Here is a 16,951-nt window from a genome sequence, read left to right on the forward strand (position 1 = left end):
AATACCAATAGTTTTAATGTTTTTGCATTTTCGGCATCTATAGGTCGTGATACATCTTCTGATTTTTTTAAAGATTTTTTTTTCTAAAAATTCATGAAGTTATAATAATTTATATTTTATTCTTCGGAAAACATTTCACAATTATAACCCATAATAATGTCATAGTCATATAATATGGAACGAACATCTGTCTCAATAAGCTGGTAAGGTGGCATACCATTTTATTCACGTAAAAAAAACGGATAACTAATTTCCGTACACACGTTAAGTGTTTGTCGGTAAACTTTATTATTAGCTTAATTTTCGATACAATTTCATGTAAACATGATTTAAAATTTCATTATGAATTTTTAGTGAAGTATTTGTGTGATACTATTTTTTTTAGAATCGTAATGTATACAAATAGTTTTCATTCCAGTACAACTTTACGGGCATAAAGCAGTTATGTGCCGTTACTGAGTATACACTTAAATATAAAAATCAGTATAACACATTTTTGGCAATGACTTTAAAAGTATACGTGATACTTATTTTTATAGCTACATGTTACGTAGAAAATTCTGTAAATAATGATGTAATACAATATTAACAAAAAACTGTTTATTGCTCGTCCTGTAAAGACTATAAAGTTCCTGAGTTTTATAAATAATATTTTTACTATAATTATATGAATAAATTATTTAAATTTTTAATTTTCGATTTTTATTTAAAATCCATTTTCGTCATAGATCCATCAGTGCAAAATTTTAAATAATTTATGTAAATTATATCAACGAAGGTAATTACCATTTATTCATCGCATTTCTTCCACTTAGATGGGGTAAGCAATATCCTGTTTGGAATTTTTAGTAGACCGACTGAGGCCTCAACCAATCACAGCCAAGTAAAACTTCTCTCAAGTTTTGTTATAGTTCTCCTTTTATATTCATGCGTCTACCGGGTCGGATATTATATAGAATAAGCTTTTGTAATTAATCTGATTATGATAAAACGGTGTGAATAATAGAAATGTAAGGATCCGAAAAACGTAGTGTAATCCGTTTGAATGTTATAGGCTTATGTTAATATACGTAATCAGTGACGGCAGGCAGTATACGTAATCAGCCTGTAATATCCAACTGCTTTCCTTAAGTCTCTTTATCCGTGTAGGAGAAGGATTGGGGCTTAATCGACCACGTTGCTCCAATGCGGGTGGCGGATATATTCCCTTCTGTGAGTAAAGATCGCTATCAGGTGTACATGATAACAACCGGGACCGACGGCTTATACCACGTTGCTCCAATGCGGGTTGGCGGATATATTCCCTTCTATGAGTAAAGATCGTTATCAGGTTTACATGACAACTGAGACCGACGGTTTAACGTGCTCTCCTTACCACGGTGGGAAGACCCAAAAGGACTACACAAACACCCAGACCACGGCAAATATCTGTCTGGCCAATACAAATGTTTGTCATGTGCGCGGATTGAACCAGCAACCTAGTGGTTGCTGGTTGCGCTAGTGCGCAACAGCCACAAACCAGTGCTTGCCTTTGCGCCAAGGCGTCGTCAATATCTTACTCAATATCACTGATCTCAATAAATTATGGTTTATTGTTTTTGACAAAAAATATTACAGGCTGAAGCGTATAAGATAAAGATGGACCTGAATAACTTTTCATGTTATAAACGTAGAAAGGATGATATATAAAAAGCCATGTAAATAATATTTAATTTGAAAGAAATAATAAAGGAATAGGTAAAGATAAAATTCAATCGATATTTCAATTTAGTAGGTGCCTTAAGCACCTGCTTTTACCGGTTTCCGTTAAAGCTTTCTGACGGTGACGGTAAACAACAGTTGAAAGTTTGACATATTTTTTTTAACCATTGAATTACACTTTATTTATTAGATACTAGCTATACCCTGTGCTCGTTGCTACGCTTTTTTTTGGTTGCACAAACTCAGAAACCTTTGTGGGCTCATGCAAAACACTCTTGCTTTCACACTCTGAAGATCATGACATTATCAAATGCATAGTGTACCATTCTATAAAGGACATACAGGCAAACATTCATATATATATATATATATATATATAGATTTGTATTCGCTACTTGTGGAATCTAAAAATTGTAGTTTGTTAATTGAGGTGAAATAAGCAGGCCTATTTTAGCTCCTGCTGTTAAAGCCTATTCGTAACTTATGTGTACGATAAACATTATAATTAACCACTAAAAAAGGATCGTAACATAAAAGTCGGCATCGCAAATGTGGACAAAAGTAAATAATTTGCGGGTAGTTGAATACATTCCGCTCATAGGTAGCATATACCGCATTTTATATATATTTTGTTCTGGTTACCGGCGGTCAAATTTGTTGTCTAATTTTAATTTTATTTTAAAAGGTATGTATCATTGTGATTAAGGCTTTTTTAAATACGTAACACGTAAGTTTTTAATGCATTAAATGTTGTTTAAAATTAAACAAAAATACACTAAAAATATTAACAATTGTCTTCCTTACAGTATTTATTTAAGATATACTCGACATAAAATACAATATTATCAGTGTGATAAGGTAAAACTTGAGATGATTCTTATCGTTTGCTAAGACTAAAGATTTGTAACATTTTATTTGATAAATTGTCGTAGTGAAGACGACAGGTAAGTTGTATTTATAATAAGTATTTGACATATTTTTTTATATAATTCTAATTCTTAACTTAATATTTAAGCAAACAACTTGAAAGTCCCTAAAGTCAATAAAAGAATTAAAAAAAACAACTTGATAAAGTATGAAAAAATAAAACTTAGAATAATGGAATAAAAAATAGAAATTGATGTGGTCGTTTGTTGTAAATGATGGAAATTCTTAAAGATTAACTAACGCATCGATTGAATTTGATAAGTAAACTTAGTGAAGTAACAAATAGTTTCACCAGTGTCTGAAATGATGATTCTGTATTTTTTTTTGTCGTTGATTATGAAAAATAAATCGTGTTTAGATTCAAGTAAAAATGGAAAGAAAATTTGCATTACAAAATCCTTATCATGAAGGATGATAAAAACAAAAATGTATATCAACATATTAGTATTTAAATACCCACATTTTTTGTTTCTTCAGGAAACTTAAGTTTTGATTTAATTCCTTTCAGATATGCTGCGGCAATTTTTAATAACGGCGCTTATTAGCGTCTGTATTGGATCAGTTTACTCACAATCGGATACAAATTATAGGTTAAATACAACTATTGTACCTTCAGCTTATTCTATATTAATCACTCCGTACTTTGATACTGGCGACAATAGAGCGTTTACTTTCGATGGAGTAGTCTCCATAACCTTCGTACCTGGATCCAATACTGATATTGTTTTACTACATTCTCAAGACTTGAACTTTACCGCTGCAAATATTTCTTTAACAAATGGTCAAAATACCGTCGCACTTCGCGAAGAATCACCTTTGATTATAGATGATATTTATAATTTTGCGGTGATACATTTACAAAATGAGATTTCGGCTGGCGTGGAGTATGTCTTGACGATATCATACCAAGGACCTATAAGAACTGATCTGAACGGCTTCTACAGAAACTACTACATCGAGAACGGGGTTAGAAAGTAAGTTTATTTTAATTTTATTTTTCGTATTTATTCTTTCACAGGTAAATTTTTATATATCTGCCTTAAAGGTATACAAAGATTATAATTATAATTTACCTCACTTAAAACAGCATTTTTAGAATTTGACCTGCATGGTGACGGTCATTTTAAAACTGGTACTGGTATCTTAGTTAATATGAATTTCAGTAATACAAATGATCTATCATTTGTACAAATGAAATATATACATTTGAACATTATTACATACATTTTAACGTAACTAATATTTGATAAAAGTAATAACATTGACAAATATTAATCAGCAATATTTATCGAAAAGAATCATTCTCACAAGAATCTCGAAGCAGAGCACTCACGTAAATGTAAATGATGTGCATCTAAGAAAAAAAAAAGACGGTAAAACCGAAAACGATGAATAAACTATGATGATAAAAAACATTTGCATAATTATATTCGAATCATCGTAGCTCGATTTATTCAACGAATTGTCGGGTTTATGCTGTGTTCACAATTATATAATTACTACGAGTAACTAAGCCTCTATTTCATCCGCGTTATTTTGAGTAAAAAAATGTACCAAAATATTGAATAGCACTAATATAAGCATACTCGGTAAATGGATTATACAACACATAAATATTTTATCAATTCGAACTGGTAGTTCCTAAGATTAGCTTGTCCAAAGAAACAATCGAACAAACTTTTCAGCTTTATAAAATTTCTAGAGATTAATTATAAATATTCAGACAAATATTATTATTTTATTGCACTGAAGAAGGTAGATATAATATGTCTTCAAAACTGCCAAAAATAAAAACTGAAGTGGTTTATTGTGACGAAGACCATTTTAAAACAAATACTATAAAATAAATATAAGAGTTTATCCGTAACAAATACACAATGACATAGCATTATTAACAAAAGAGTTAAGTCAACAAAACTAACTGCATACTTTTAAAGTCCTTATTCTTTACATAAACGAACTGAAATATTTAAATTATTACTTTGATAAAATGATAAACGTCGATACGTTGTATCACATGATTTAAGTGTCAGATGATCTGTAACAACGAACAAATATAAATATTTAATAAATACCCATACTTTATGATACATAAAAAAAGTACTTATTCGACCACTTGAATGGTACAAATTGCACGTCTATTTAATCAAAATCAAATACTATCTATTATACATTAATAGCCTTTATATAATGCTAAACAGAGGCTTTTATGGCTTGGAGGAATTCCTTCCAAAATCTGTCGGATCCCTAATATTAATCCGTACCATAATTCTAGAGTTAAATTTGAATGACAAGAACATTTATTGTTGCTCGTCCGAATTGGGACGTACTTTGGACTTCCGAATTTGGACGTATTTTGTATCATTTTAAGTGCGTCCGTTCTCTGTGCTCTGTTACGAGGATCATTTAACGTTTTAAATATTATAAATTATTTTTTAAATAAAAATACACATTGAATTAAAGAAAAAACATCGTGGTCCATCGTCCATCATTATGTAACAGATGTTAAGCGGAAACAAAAATTTTAATCATATACGCAAAAAATATTTTCAATTAATAATGTCTAAAATCCATAATCTTAAGAATATTTTACATTGTATTTTGTTACACACTATCACAGTGAGTATCACAATGGTTGGCCAAGACTAATTAAACCGAGAATTTGATTGTAATATCTAATATCATTAAGGTAGGGCACAGCAGGAAACATGCTGCTCAAAATCTGGAACAGCCCGTCTGAGGAAGTCCCACTAACAGAATACAGAAAATCACAACTAAATAATACTACTTTCAAGTAATGTTGTGTTCCTGTGGCGACCAAGGTGGCCAGAGCTCCTGGAGACGGTCATGGGAGCGGAAGGAAACGATGACTCCTAGACGGCTGGGCGGATTTTGATGAAATTTTTTGTGTGAGTTCAAGGGGATTTGAGTATGGTTTAGATTCACAATTTGGCCCACTGGAAAATGTTTATTTAACTAATTTTCCATTTATAAGTAGTTGTTAATTTTGGAATGTTTTACATTGGATCCGGCAGACTGCGCTACCATCGCAGCATCAAATATTAAATATTATTCTATTTTAATTTCAGTTTGTCCCGACAGTTGGTGTTGCGATCAAATTGAGAATAATATTTGAAATTTTGTGTTATGGCAAAACAACGTTTGCAGGGTCAGCTAGTTATAGGTATATAAGAAACTAGCTGACCCCGCAAACTTTTTTGCCATATATGCTATTAACCCCCTTAACCCCTCTTATGGCCTATGGGTATGAAAAATAGATGTTGGTTGATTCTCAGACCTACCAGATATGCATACATAAAAATCGGTCCAGCCATTTCGGAGGAGTATTCAATACACCTCCGATACGGCTGGACCTAATACTCAGTATTGTAACTAACATTGTGACACTAGAATTTTATACCTATTCTTAAGATTGTGACCCGAGAATTTTATATTCTTAAGATAAGCATAAACGTTCTATTAGAGTTTCCTCAAAATATTTTTATTCGCACCGGGAACGAGGATAAATTTCTATCGTCATAATTGAATTCGTAACCTTCAGTATTCACTGACCATCATTGTTTCTATCAAAAATTCCATATTCAGGTGAGGTAATCATTGAGTTGGATTTTTCGCTAAAATAATATATACTTAGTAACGATATGTTATATAATATATATGTATATATATCTCTCACGGTCAGTTTTGGACTCACCATCGAATTAGAGGAAATAAGCTTTAGTTCGCAATTTGAAGCATGCAGTGTTGGAAATAATACGCCTCAACGCTTTGAAAATTAAAATGTAAATAAAAAAGGCATAGGCACTTAAGAGTCCATGGATGTTAAAACTTATATAAAAAAAGTAACGATATGTTATAAAACACACTGTCACCGTATCTTACTCAGGATTTCAATATCATATTGACACATTGAGATAAAACTTAAGTACTTGCTTTTTCAAGGAAAATACGCTACTTGTGATATTTTCATTAATAACTTTTCTTTCGACTTACAAATTATCGATCAAATAAAAATAAAATTACGTATAACAGGGGCTTATTCGAATCAATAATTTCTTACACACAATCTATAAAGAAAAATGTGTTAGTCATACGCTAATTGTATTTATATATAACTTATACATACATAATTATAAAAATATAATAAAAATGTATCAGATCGCTATCTGTACGTGGAAGATATTTGAGAAAAAATATTATTGGGACCTTTAACGCAAATAGCACCCAAAACAATGATTGTTAGAATTTTTGTCTGTTTGTCTGTGCGTTTGTGCACGCTACTCTCAGAAACGGCTTATCCGGGTTATTTTTCACTATTATATTTTGGTAAGCTTCACTTTACATTTAGTATTTGTTTCATGTCAATCGGTTCTTAAATAAAAAAGTTATGCCAATTTAAAGAATCGCGTTGAATCCAAAATAAACCAAAAGATTTATCGGCCGAAGTAGTGACTTTTCCACGCGGACGAAGTCGCGGGCACGGATAGTTATTCAATAAAAATTTTATAATTCGTAAAAAAATATATATAAATGTAGCTTTTTATAAATATGTAGACATATAAATTAGTATAAAAATGATTATAGAAATTACTAAATTATTAGTATGTATAGTTACTGTATTTTTAGTTCTATGGTTATAAAATACTAGTCTCTTCTTTTTATATTACTTAGTTATTGCAGGTATTAAATGAATTCGGATAATTATTTTATTTGTACGGTCAATCGATGATCGTTATTGTTTAATGTCGATTCAATGTTAAAAGATTATAATAGCTTAATTATATAATGAAATAAATTATTATTTTAATAGTTTTGTACACAATGAGTAACAACGAAACCCTATTCCTTACTCTGCTTGCTGTGCTGTGTGGCTACGGCACTAAAGAATTTAGCCACCCCCTCTCTTCCCGTGGGTGTCGTAAGAGGCGACTGAGGGATAACAAGGTTCCACAACCACCTTGGAACTTAAGAAGCCGACCGATGGCGGGATAACCATCCAACTGCTGGCTTTGAAATACACAGGCCGAAGACGGGCAGCAGCGTCTTCGGTGCGACAAAGCCAGTACTGCGGTCACCAACCCGCCTGCCCAGCGTGGTGACTATGGGCAAAACACATGAGTTCGCGTTGTTTTTGGCGTAGACTTGTGGAGGCCTGTGTCCAGCAGTGGACTGTATAGGCTGTAATGATGATAATGATACTCTGCTTGGGTATAAGTTAAAAAGTGTTCGTGTTTCCTAATACGAGTATGCGGTACTTATGGTATGTGCGCGTGTGCGTAGGTGCGAACATGCGTATGCATGAGTTTGTGAGTTCGTGCGTGCTGGGTTATATACGCGTGTGCGTATAGGTGCGTATGAGCGAACATGAGTTTGTGAGTTCGTACGTGCTGGGTGGCAATGTGTACATGTCCGATAGAACCCATCGAATAAAACTACATATTTATTGTAATAAAAAAAAAATCTATCCAAAAAAAATTTCGTTGTTAGTGTCTAAATAGGAAAATGTCTTGAATATAACACGATTTTGTTACTAGTAAAATATGGTTGATTTTTTTCTTGCTTTGAAGTTTTGTAAAAGTGATGTAATATTATAACGGTTAAGTAGTTACGAAGTTCGTTAATTAAAAACTGCGATATTATCCTTTTGATAGTGTTAGTATAGAAAGACGTGTTATACGTGGTTACTTATAAATTAGTATATTCCTAAGACATGTTGTTATTACTACACCTTAATGACATTTTTTTATTGCAAATAGAAATTTAACAAATAAAAAATAATATTTATTAAAATAATCTGATAAAGCATGATTTTTTTAAATATTTTTAAGTCATTTTAATTTTACGTTTTTTAATACTTATTAACATATATTATTTTGATTATATTGACAAGTAAAATGTATATTTTTATATAGCTTTTATATATCGACAACCATTTTTCAGTAGTAATATCTATTCTAAAGTTTTATTTCCTAACAATTCATTAATTTATAAACCAACAGATGGCTTGGTGCTACTCAGATGGAACCCACACATGCCAGGAAGGTGTTCCCTTGTTTCGACGAACCAGACTTGAAGGCAGTGTTCTCACTCACCATCGACAGGCCTGAAAATTATAAACCAACTTTAGCCAATACGAAGCTGCAAAGTTCAGTCACATTGTACGTAATGATTATTTATTCTAATCTCAAGTATATCTGATTGTAATTAAAAATAAAATGTTCTGGGATACTTAATTACTTTATGGTAATTAATTTTAAAATTGGCCTATTTTTTTGTATTCGGTTTTATTAATAAAATCGAAAATAAAGTTGATAACACGAATTTTACCTCATTTCACAATCATATTTTTATATTATGTATGCAGGCAAAATTGGTATGATCTTTTATTAGACATTCATTCTTTTTGTTAAAAACTGCTGACCTTAAAACCTGAACATATAATTAACCTTAAATTTTTTTCACAAAGACTCAGTTTTGATTATGATACATAATTGATTAATAACTATCCGAATACAATTTTGAACAGAAAAACAGAAACCTAATAATCAATTTATCATTCCAGGGCAAATGGTTACGTACGGGAAACATTCTATCCCACACCAAGAATGTCCACGTATTTGGTTGCATTCTTGGTGTCAGAATTTGAAGCTGGTAATTCTCTTGTTCTTGGTGATAACGAATTCGGAGTATACAGTAGGCCAGAAGCCACGAATCAAAGTCAATACGCTTTTGATTTCGGTCAAAGAGTCGTGAGGGAACTCGGCACGTACTTCGGAATCGATTATTATTCTACGAATGCCAATTTAAAACTCGATCACATTGCGTTACCTGATTTTAGAGCTGGTGCTATGGAAAACTGGGGATTAGTCAAATACAGGTATGATGATTATTTTATATTAAATTTTCGTGTAACATTTTAAGCATAAAACATATCTATAATATAAAAATGAGTCGCTGAATGTGTTGCTAAGCGTAAAACTCGAGAACGGTTGGACCGATTTCGCTAATTCTTTTTTTTAAATATTCCTTGAAGTACGAGGATGGTTCTTACGGAGAGAAAAATTCTAGAAAAATAAAAAAATAAAAAAATTAAAGAATCGACTGTTAGGCGATACGAAGTTCGCCGGGTCAGCTAGTTTTGTATAAAAATATGATTAACATAAAACTGAAATGAAATTATTGAAGTTCTTTAGAAATGACATTAGGTGCGCACCCACACCACACATTGTAACTGACACATAATTGTGTCTGTATGTGTGTTTTAATAAACGTACATATAAATAATACTCCTAGACTTGGGATGCGAATCGAATATCGTCATTATAAACTCCCCCAACAGGCTAGTCAATTTTAACGAACGGTTTTTTTTTTTTTTTTTTTTTTTATTTATAAATTTTGATCCACGGGCTCAAAATGCCCGTGCCTTTGTTTATCATGCATGCATTATAATACTACAGGCGATTTTTCTACTTATTATACTACAGATCGACAGTCCTGTGACTGCCTAGTAAAACTAGGACGTGGCCCGACGCCGACGGTTTTTTTTTTTTTTTTTTTTTTTTTTTTTTTTTCTTTTTTTTTTTTTTTTTTTTTTTTTTTTTCCTTACTAAATACTGTTTATGCAGAAGTATACACATAATTGCTTTCTAATTTCTAACATTATTATTTTTCTTATCTATGTCTATATTTACACTTATTTGCCTAGTTATCATATATGTACACTTATTTCCTAGTTACCATATATGTACACTTATGTTCTACTTACAATGTACACTTAACCTATGTTACTGTTAGTAAGGATTTTTTTTTTTTTTTTCTTATATATATATTATTTTTTATATAGTTATTATTTGTTTATCTATGTATAAGTTATCTATTTCTGTTATTTACTTAAATTTCACTACATAACTATTTATTTATCTATTTTTTTATTTTATTTTATAGGTACATCCACAAAATACATATGGAACATTATATATAATTCACTATTACATTATTATCTAATATGTATCCCATCACGGGGTACACAACATTCCACATTATATTAATGCCGTGTAGCAAGTATAATTAAAATTACTTCGCATAAAAAATTAACAGTAAAGATGCTACATGTTAATAATAAAATTCATTTAAAAAGGTCATCAATCAAATTTATATAAAGTGTAAAGTTGAGATAATATTAATAATCAAACTTAGCTTAACTAAAATTTAAATAAATATATCAACATGCAAAATAACTGCTATTTGTAACTATTTGATAAACCAAAAGGATATAAGAATTTATATATTTATATATCTACTTTCTTATTACTATATCATGAGCCACGCCTGATCCCAGCATCTTGAGCAGAGCCCTTGCCAACGACATATCACGCTTGTGGATGGTTCTTTTCAGGTTGTGCTCCAAGATTGTTTTTGTCGAGGCACCCAGCGCTCGGCTAACGAACCTGCCGATTGCGTCATCACCGTCGTCAGTGTAGTAGACACAGGTGTTAGTGTGTCTTGTTAACGCTACTACCGCATGAGGCACACTGTCGTGGATTTGTAGCCTCTCGGTCTTTGTCTGGACGATGATGACCTCGCTGTAGGTTTGCCCTTGTGCTTCATGAATGGTCATGACGCGCGATCCCTCTCCAGCACCGTATCCCTGGTCCATCAGGAATTTTTTCTCTTCCTGCGTATAGACCAAGTATAGGGTGGCCTTTTGAAGTTTTGGTATTGGCGCGCCAGTGTATCCATTCATTCTGAGGGAGTGGATGGTGGGATTTGCCGAGTACATGTTTATATATACCTCGCAGATGGCATATACAACGTCCATGGGACTCCGGTATGTGCAGGACAACTCACGTGAGATGTTGATTGTCAGGTAAGGTCTACAGTACCTTATTTCGAACAGATTTTCTCTGTCTATATAAGGCAACTGGTTGACATCTCCGATGAGAACAACTTCGCTTGCCCCCGAAAGCCGAGCCGCCATTACTATAGCTCCAAAATGGTTCATAAGGGCTTCGTCCACCGTTAAACGGTTACATTTCGTGCCCCTTTTGAATCCATTTGTTAAAATGGAGGCCATAGTACGTACCCTAGACCTGATTTTGTCGCCAAAGCGGCGGGCTAGTTTCTCTTTAAGATCTTTGGCAGCTTCGACCGTCGTGGTAACTACTATTTCCACATTCTCATCGAAGTTCCTAACTATGTGTGTCGTTTTTCCGCACCCAGGTACCCCGTTTATCCACTCCAGCTTCGGCAATTGCCAGCCCACGAGGCCCGCGTCGACATCAAGATCAACTGAAATGGATTTTGCCATCTCAAGCATCCTGTCATCCGGCATTACTCTCGTGCACTTGGCAACTACCAAAACCGGGTCCCTCGGAGGTGTTAAAAATTTTGGTGACGTGTTTTCCCGCCCCGCAGCCTCGGCCGTGCCCACAAAACCACCCGTGCCGCTATAGGCTGCCATATATTTTCCTGACATGTGTCCTTTGATAACCTGGGACGTGTCGTTATTATATATGGCTGCCTCTGCCTCATCGAGCAGCACCTTCAGCAGACCTTCGCTGCCTCGCTGATGGGCCTCCAAGATCTTTTTGCATGTGGCCAAGTTGACTTCTCGATTGGCTTTTACTATGGCTAGGAATTCAACCATTGCGTTAACTGCATGGTCTAGCGGGTTCGATGCCGGTCTTAGCCTGGGCGGGGTTACTTGTCCCTTATCGGCCCTAGTTCGGTGAGTTTTCGGCTTAACCGGTTTTCCTAGATGGTCAGCCCTCAGAAACTCCCTTAGAGCCATAGCCTGTCGGTCCGTCGATGTTGAAGGTCGAGGCGCGCGGCGAGACGAATTAAACGTCGTCTTTATTGGAGAGACCAATCTGTGGATGGAATTCTGCAGTGCCACCAAGCGGGTATCGGAAGTCCGCTCACTGTTATTGGTCATGGAAGTGGTGTGTGATCTCTGTGCTGCTATTTTCAGTTGTAGGCGTTCGGATTCACTCAGTGGTGGCTCACTGAGAACCGGCCCCTCAACTGGGGACGATGGCTTAATTTCTGCTTTCAGGAAATTCAGATCTTCCCCCCTGTCTTCATATACTATGATTTCGTGCCTTTCTGATGCTATTAGGCATCCATAGTAATTTGTTATGTCCCCTTTAAAGAAGCCGGTCCTCATGGCATCCACACTAATTTTTCGCGGGCCACTGTCTTGGCCTTCTCCGCAGAGTTTTGAGAGTATTGTGCATGCCCGCGCGAATGGGGTCTCCTCGCCCCATTCGAACAGTACGATAACCTTTTCTTGCAGCTGTACGCATCGATAGTCCAAGCCACTCACCATCCGCAAGTCCAGAGCATCAATCTTGTCACGCTTAATGCTCGTTTTTGCGGTACTCCCTTTTAAGAGCAGGGCGAGTCCCGGCGACACCGTCACCCGATCCGAACTCTCCGAGCGACAGAAACTGATACCTATTTTTTCTGCGGTGTCACTCATGAAAAGGGCTACACCCCGCGTCCTTATACTTGGGTCGCCACGTTCTCCTCTTTCTCTAATTAGCTCTTCAAACGTGGCGTATAGGGTGGTGTGTTGAGACGTTGTCGGTGTTTTTGCCCTCCCAAGAAGTCTCCGCAGCAGTTTAGGGACAGCTTGCAGTGACCTCGCAATTGGATTTTTTGGAATGCTGGATTGTGCAACTGCTGCATTCTGTAATGTGGGCTGTGTTGTATGGACGGCAGATAGTGCAGCGACCGAACCATTTGCTCTGGCAGCCATTTGAGCGACCGTTCTCGCGAATTTGAGAAAAGGCGATCTTGTAGTCTCTTTCTCCAAGATAGTGTTTAGAGAAATTTGGTCTAGTTTTATCTGTAGCTGGGTTTCCAACTCCAGTCTCCTTTGGCTAAACCGTGAACATTCTAAAAGAATATGGATCACCGTTTCCTCGCACTCCGAGTCGCACACACATGAGGGACTACTTTTAAGGCCGAAGCGATGCAGGTACGCCGAGAAGCCCCCGTGACCGGTTAGAATTTGGACATCGACTGGTGTTAGTGTCATATTCTTGATTATAGTCCTGGCGGTTTTTACGCACGGTAAAAACACCTTCGTGACCGAACCAGCCACAGACGACTCATAGCGCCGCTGCCATCTCCTCACCGTCTCCTCACGTATACGCCTCCTAACGTACGATATTGGGACTTGATCGTAGTCGGGGGCCAACTTATTCATTAGTGCTGCCTTCTTAGCTAGTTCGTCCGCTCGCTCATTGCCCAGCGTTCCTGCGTGGGCTCTGAGCCAGAAAAACCTCACAATTCTGCCGTCCTCTTGCATATCACGTATGCACTTTTTCATATCGAGAGCGAGGTGGTGGGTCACTGATGGGCTTCTTAATAGGTCGAGCGAGGATCTTGAGTCGCTTAGGATGTTGATCGAGGTCCAATTTGACCGCTTTGCCATAATTACCGCTCTGTAGAGTGCATACATTTCTGACTGAAAAACAGTATTGTGGGGCTCAAGTTGAAACATAGAATACCCGGACTCCCTATCCCCCTCCCACCATGTTAGGGCAGCTCCGACTCTTCCCTCTATCTTGCTGCCGTCTGTGAATATAAGGGGACCGATTATTCGGTGATCTTTAAGAGTTTGGTGATCCAGGCTCTCCAAGCACTCATACTCGGTTGTTATGAGTAGAGATGGGTGGGGATTTTGTAAATATCCCACCCTGCGCTCCATTTCTTTTCCTGGTGGAACGAAGTCCACGCAGTGCCCTTTTTTGATTTTAAATAGGGTAGCAGCCTCCTGGACTCGAAGATCAAGGGGTAATAGACCCGAGAGGACCAAGGCCGATGCCAGAGATACAGTTCTGTACGCTTTGCATAACTTTATAGCGAAACCTCTCTGAAGCGAGCCCAACTGTCTTATAGTCATCAGTTTTTCGGCTGCCGGAGACCATGCGCTTGCTGCATAGAGAACTATAGGCTCTATTACCGCCACATATATGGTCCTCACTATCTCACCATTTAGACCCCACGTAACCCTCACCGCGCGTGCTAGTTGTTTATATATATCTGCGGCTTTTTTACATATAGCAGACACATGCGCGTTAAAGGTCAATTTAGAGTCTATGACCAAGCCCAGCAATTTGATTTCGCTTACAAAGCCCAGCCGAGTGCCAGCCATATGAATTGTGGGGAGGTCATATTTGAGCTTTCTTGTAAGTAGCATCGCTTTGGTCTTGTGCGGTGCGAAGCTCAACTTATTAAGGGTGCCCCAATCATGAACGGCAGCAAGGATCGTATCAGCTTGGGATTGCAATACGCTAGTCTGGTGGTGAGAGAACACAAGGACCACGTCATCTGCAAATGCTTGACAATAAATCCCTGACATTGCCATTTTTTGGAGTAGCGGGTCCAGGATTAGGTTCCAGAAGGTTGGTCCACCAACTGATCCTTGGACGCAGCCTTTCGATGTACCCTTTTCACTTGTCGCTCTCGCATAGTTGATTCTGATCTTCCTGTCCGTTAAGTAGGACACTACTAGGGCATATAAGTTTCTGGGGCATTGTTTTTCTATCATCCGTTTCTTAAGGGCTGGCCACCATGCGTTGTCGAATGCGCCCTCTATATCAAGCGAGATTAGAAGAACTATCTTTTTCGACTTTATTTCCGCTCGTATATGTTCAACCAAGTCGTAGAGCGCGTCCTCAGTTCCACGCTGCGGCACAAATCCATACTGGCTTGGGTGAAGAGTTGGAAAGAAGCGCCACTGAAGTCTACCCACGAGGAGCTTTTCTACTATTTTTCCTAAGATTGACAGTAGGCCTATTGGTCTATATGATTTTGGGTGGGTGTAGTCTTCCTTTCCTGGCTTGCGGAGAATGCGCACGTGGGCGACCTTCCACTGTTTGGGAAAATATGACAATGATAGACATCTATTGGCTAATGCCAAGAATAATTCCCTGTCGCAGTTAATGGCCGCGGTGCAGATGTCCGATGTAAACCCATCTGGGCCCGGAGCTTTTTTAGGACTGAGATTCGTAAGAATCTTTTCCAATTCTGGTATTGTAAAGGGGGGGTCATCATCTGAAAGGTCTTGAATCTCCGCAGGAGCTATGCCTTCCGTAATCGCTCTAATCGCTTTATGTTGTTCGGTTTCGGCTTCCACAGAATCATCAGGATAAAACGACTCTGCCAGGAGGTTAGCCGACTGCTCCGGCGATAGTGTCTCACCATTTGCGTCTCTTAATAGCATATCGTCCTGCCTCCCCGAGGTCCCTCTAATGATTCTGTAAATTCCATCCCAAACGCTCTCGCGGTTTTGAGTTGTGCAAAACTCTTTCCAGTTTTGTGTGGCCGCTTCGTTCGCACTATTTTGGTATATTTCTCGAGCCCGTATATACTCTTCGACTGTGAATTGCCTCCTAGTGGGTGCAGCATTTCGTATTCGACGTTTCTTCCTCAGAACGTCCTTTTTCAATTGCTCCAGTTCAGCCGACCACCAAGGCGGTTTGTTTACACCTTTCCACTCCTTCTTTTTTGGAATCGCTCTTATGCAAGAATCCTGAATGGCAGATGTATAGGTGTTCAACATCTCCTCTAATTCCTCCGACGTCGAGAGACTCGAAATTCTATCTAATGTAATGCTGTGCTCAGCCAATGCGGTCATGAAGTGTGCAGAGAAGTCCGACCAGTTTGCCTTCTTTGTATTGTATATGCGCGTTGAGATAGGCCTTAAGGGTTCCAAAGCTTTTTCTAAGCGCAATGCAAAGGTAATAGCATTGTGATCTGAAGTTGTAAGGCTTCTCTCCACTCTCCAGTTTTCCATTTTGCCAAGTAAAGAGTGACTCGAAAGTGTCACGTCCACACAGCTACTGTATAACCTGTCGCCTCTATATGTCTCGAAGGTGGGAACATGCCCCGTATTAAGGATATGGAGGTCCATTTCCGTGGTGAAGGCGTGGTATTCCGCTCCACGGTGGTTTTCGGTGTTGCTGCCCCACCAGTGACTCCAGGCATTAACGTCTCCTGCCACCAGCAAGTTGTTTGTTGGAAGTTTATGGGTCGTTTCCCTTATTTGTGTTAGATATGGATTCATGTCTTGGTCTGGCTCAAAGTAGACGGACAACAATCCCAGCTTCAGCTGGTTTGCTTTCAGACAGACCGCCGCTACATTTTCAGTGACTATCTGGGGGTCGTGAATTACCTCCAGGCAGTCGCCGAAAACCACGATTGCAGCCTTTACGGGTTTTTGGCGATTCATGGTGCACTGGATCACTTGCGTGCCCGGGTATTGTTTCATCACGCCTAATCTACCCACGTA

At 37.2% G+C, this 16,951-nt stretch overlaps 1 protein-coding gene across 1 annotated transcript in view; it reads left to right on the forward strand.

Annotated features, from left to right (window-relative positions):
- Nucleotides 1-2,609: 2,609 nt before the first annotated feature.
- LOC123655421 (membrane alanyl aminopeptidase-like) overlaps nt 2,610-16,951 on the forward strand; it is a 30,109-nt gene continuing 15,767 nt past the window's right edge. The window contains exons 1-4 of the mRNA XM_045591236.1: nt 2,610-2,645; nt 3,137-3,602; nt 8,649-8,807; nt 9,212-9,526. Coding sequence (XP_045447192.1) covers nt 3,139-3,602; nt 8,649-8,807; nt 9,212-9,526 — 938 coding nt within the window. The 5' untranslated portion in view covers nt 2,610-2,645; nt 3,137-3,138. The remainder of the gene's footprint in view (nt 2,646-3,136; nt 3,603-8,648; nt 8,808-9,211; nt 9,527-16,951) is intronic.

This window comes from Melitaea cinxia, chromosome 7 (assembly GCF_905220565.1).
Source record: "Melitaea cinxia chromosome 7, ilMelCinx1.1, whole genome shotgun sequence".
Classification (NCBI taxonomy): Eukaryota; Metazoa; Arthropoda; class Insecta; order Lepidoptera; family Nymphalidae; genus Melitaea; species Melitaea cinxia.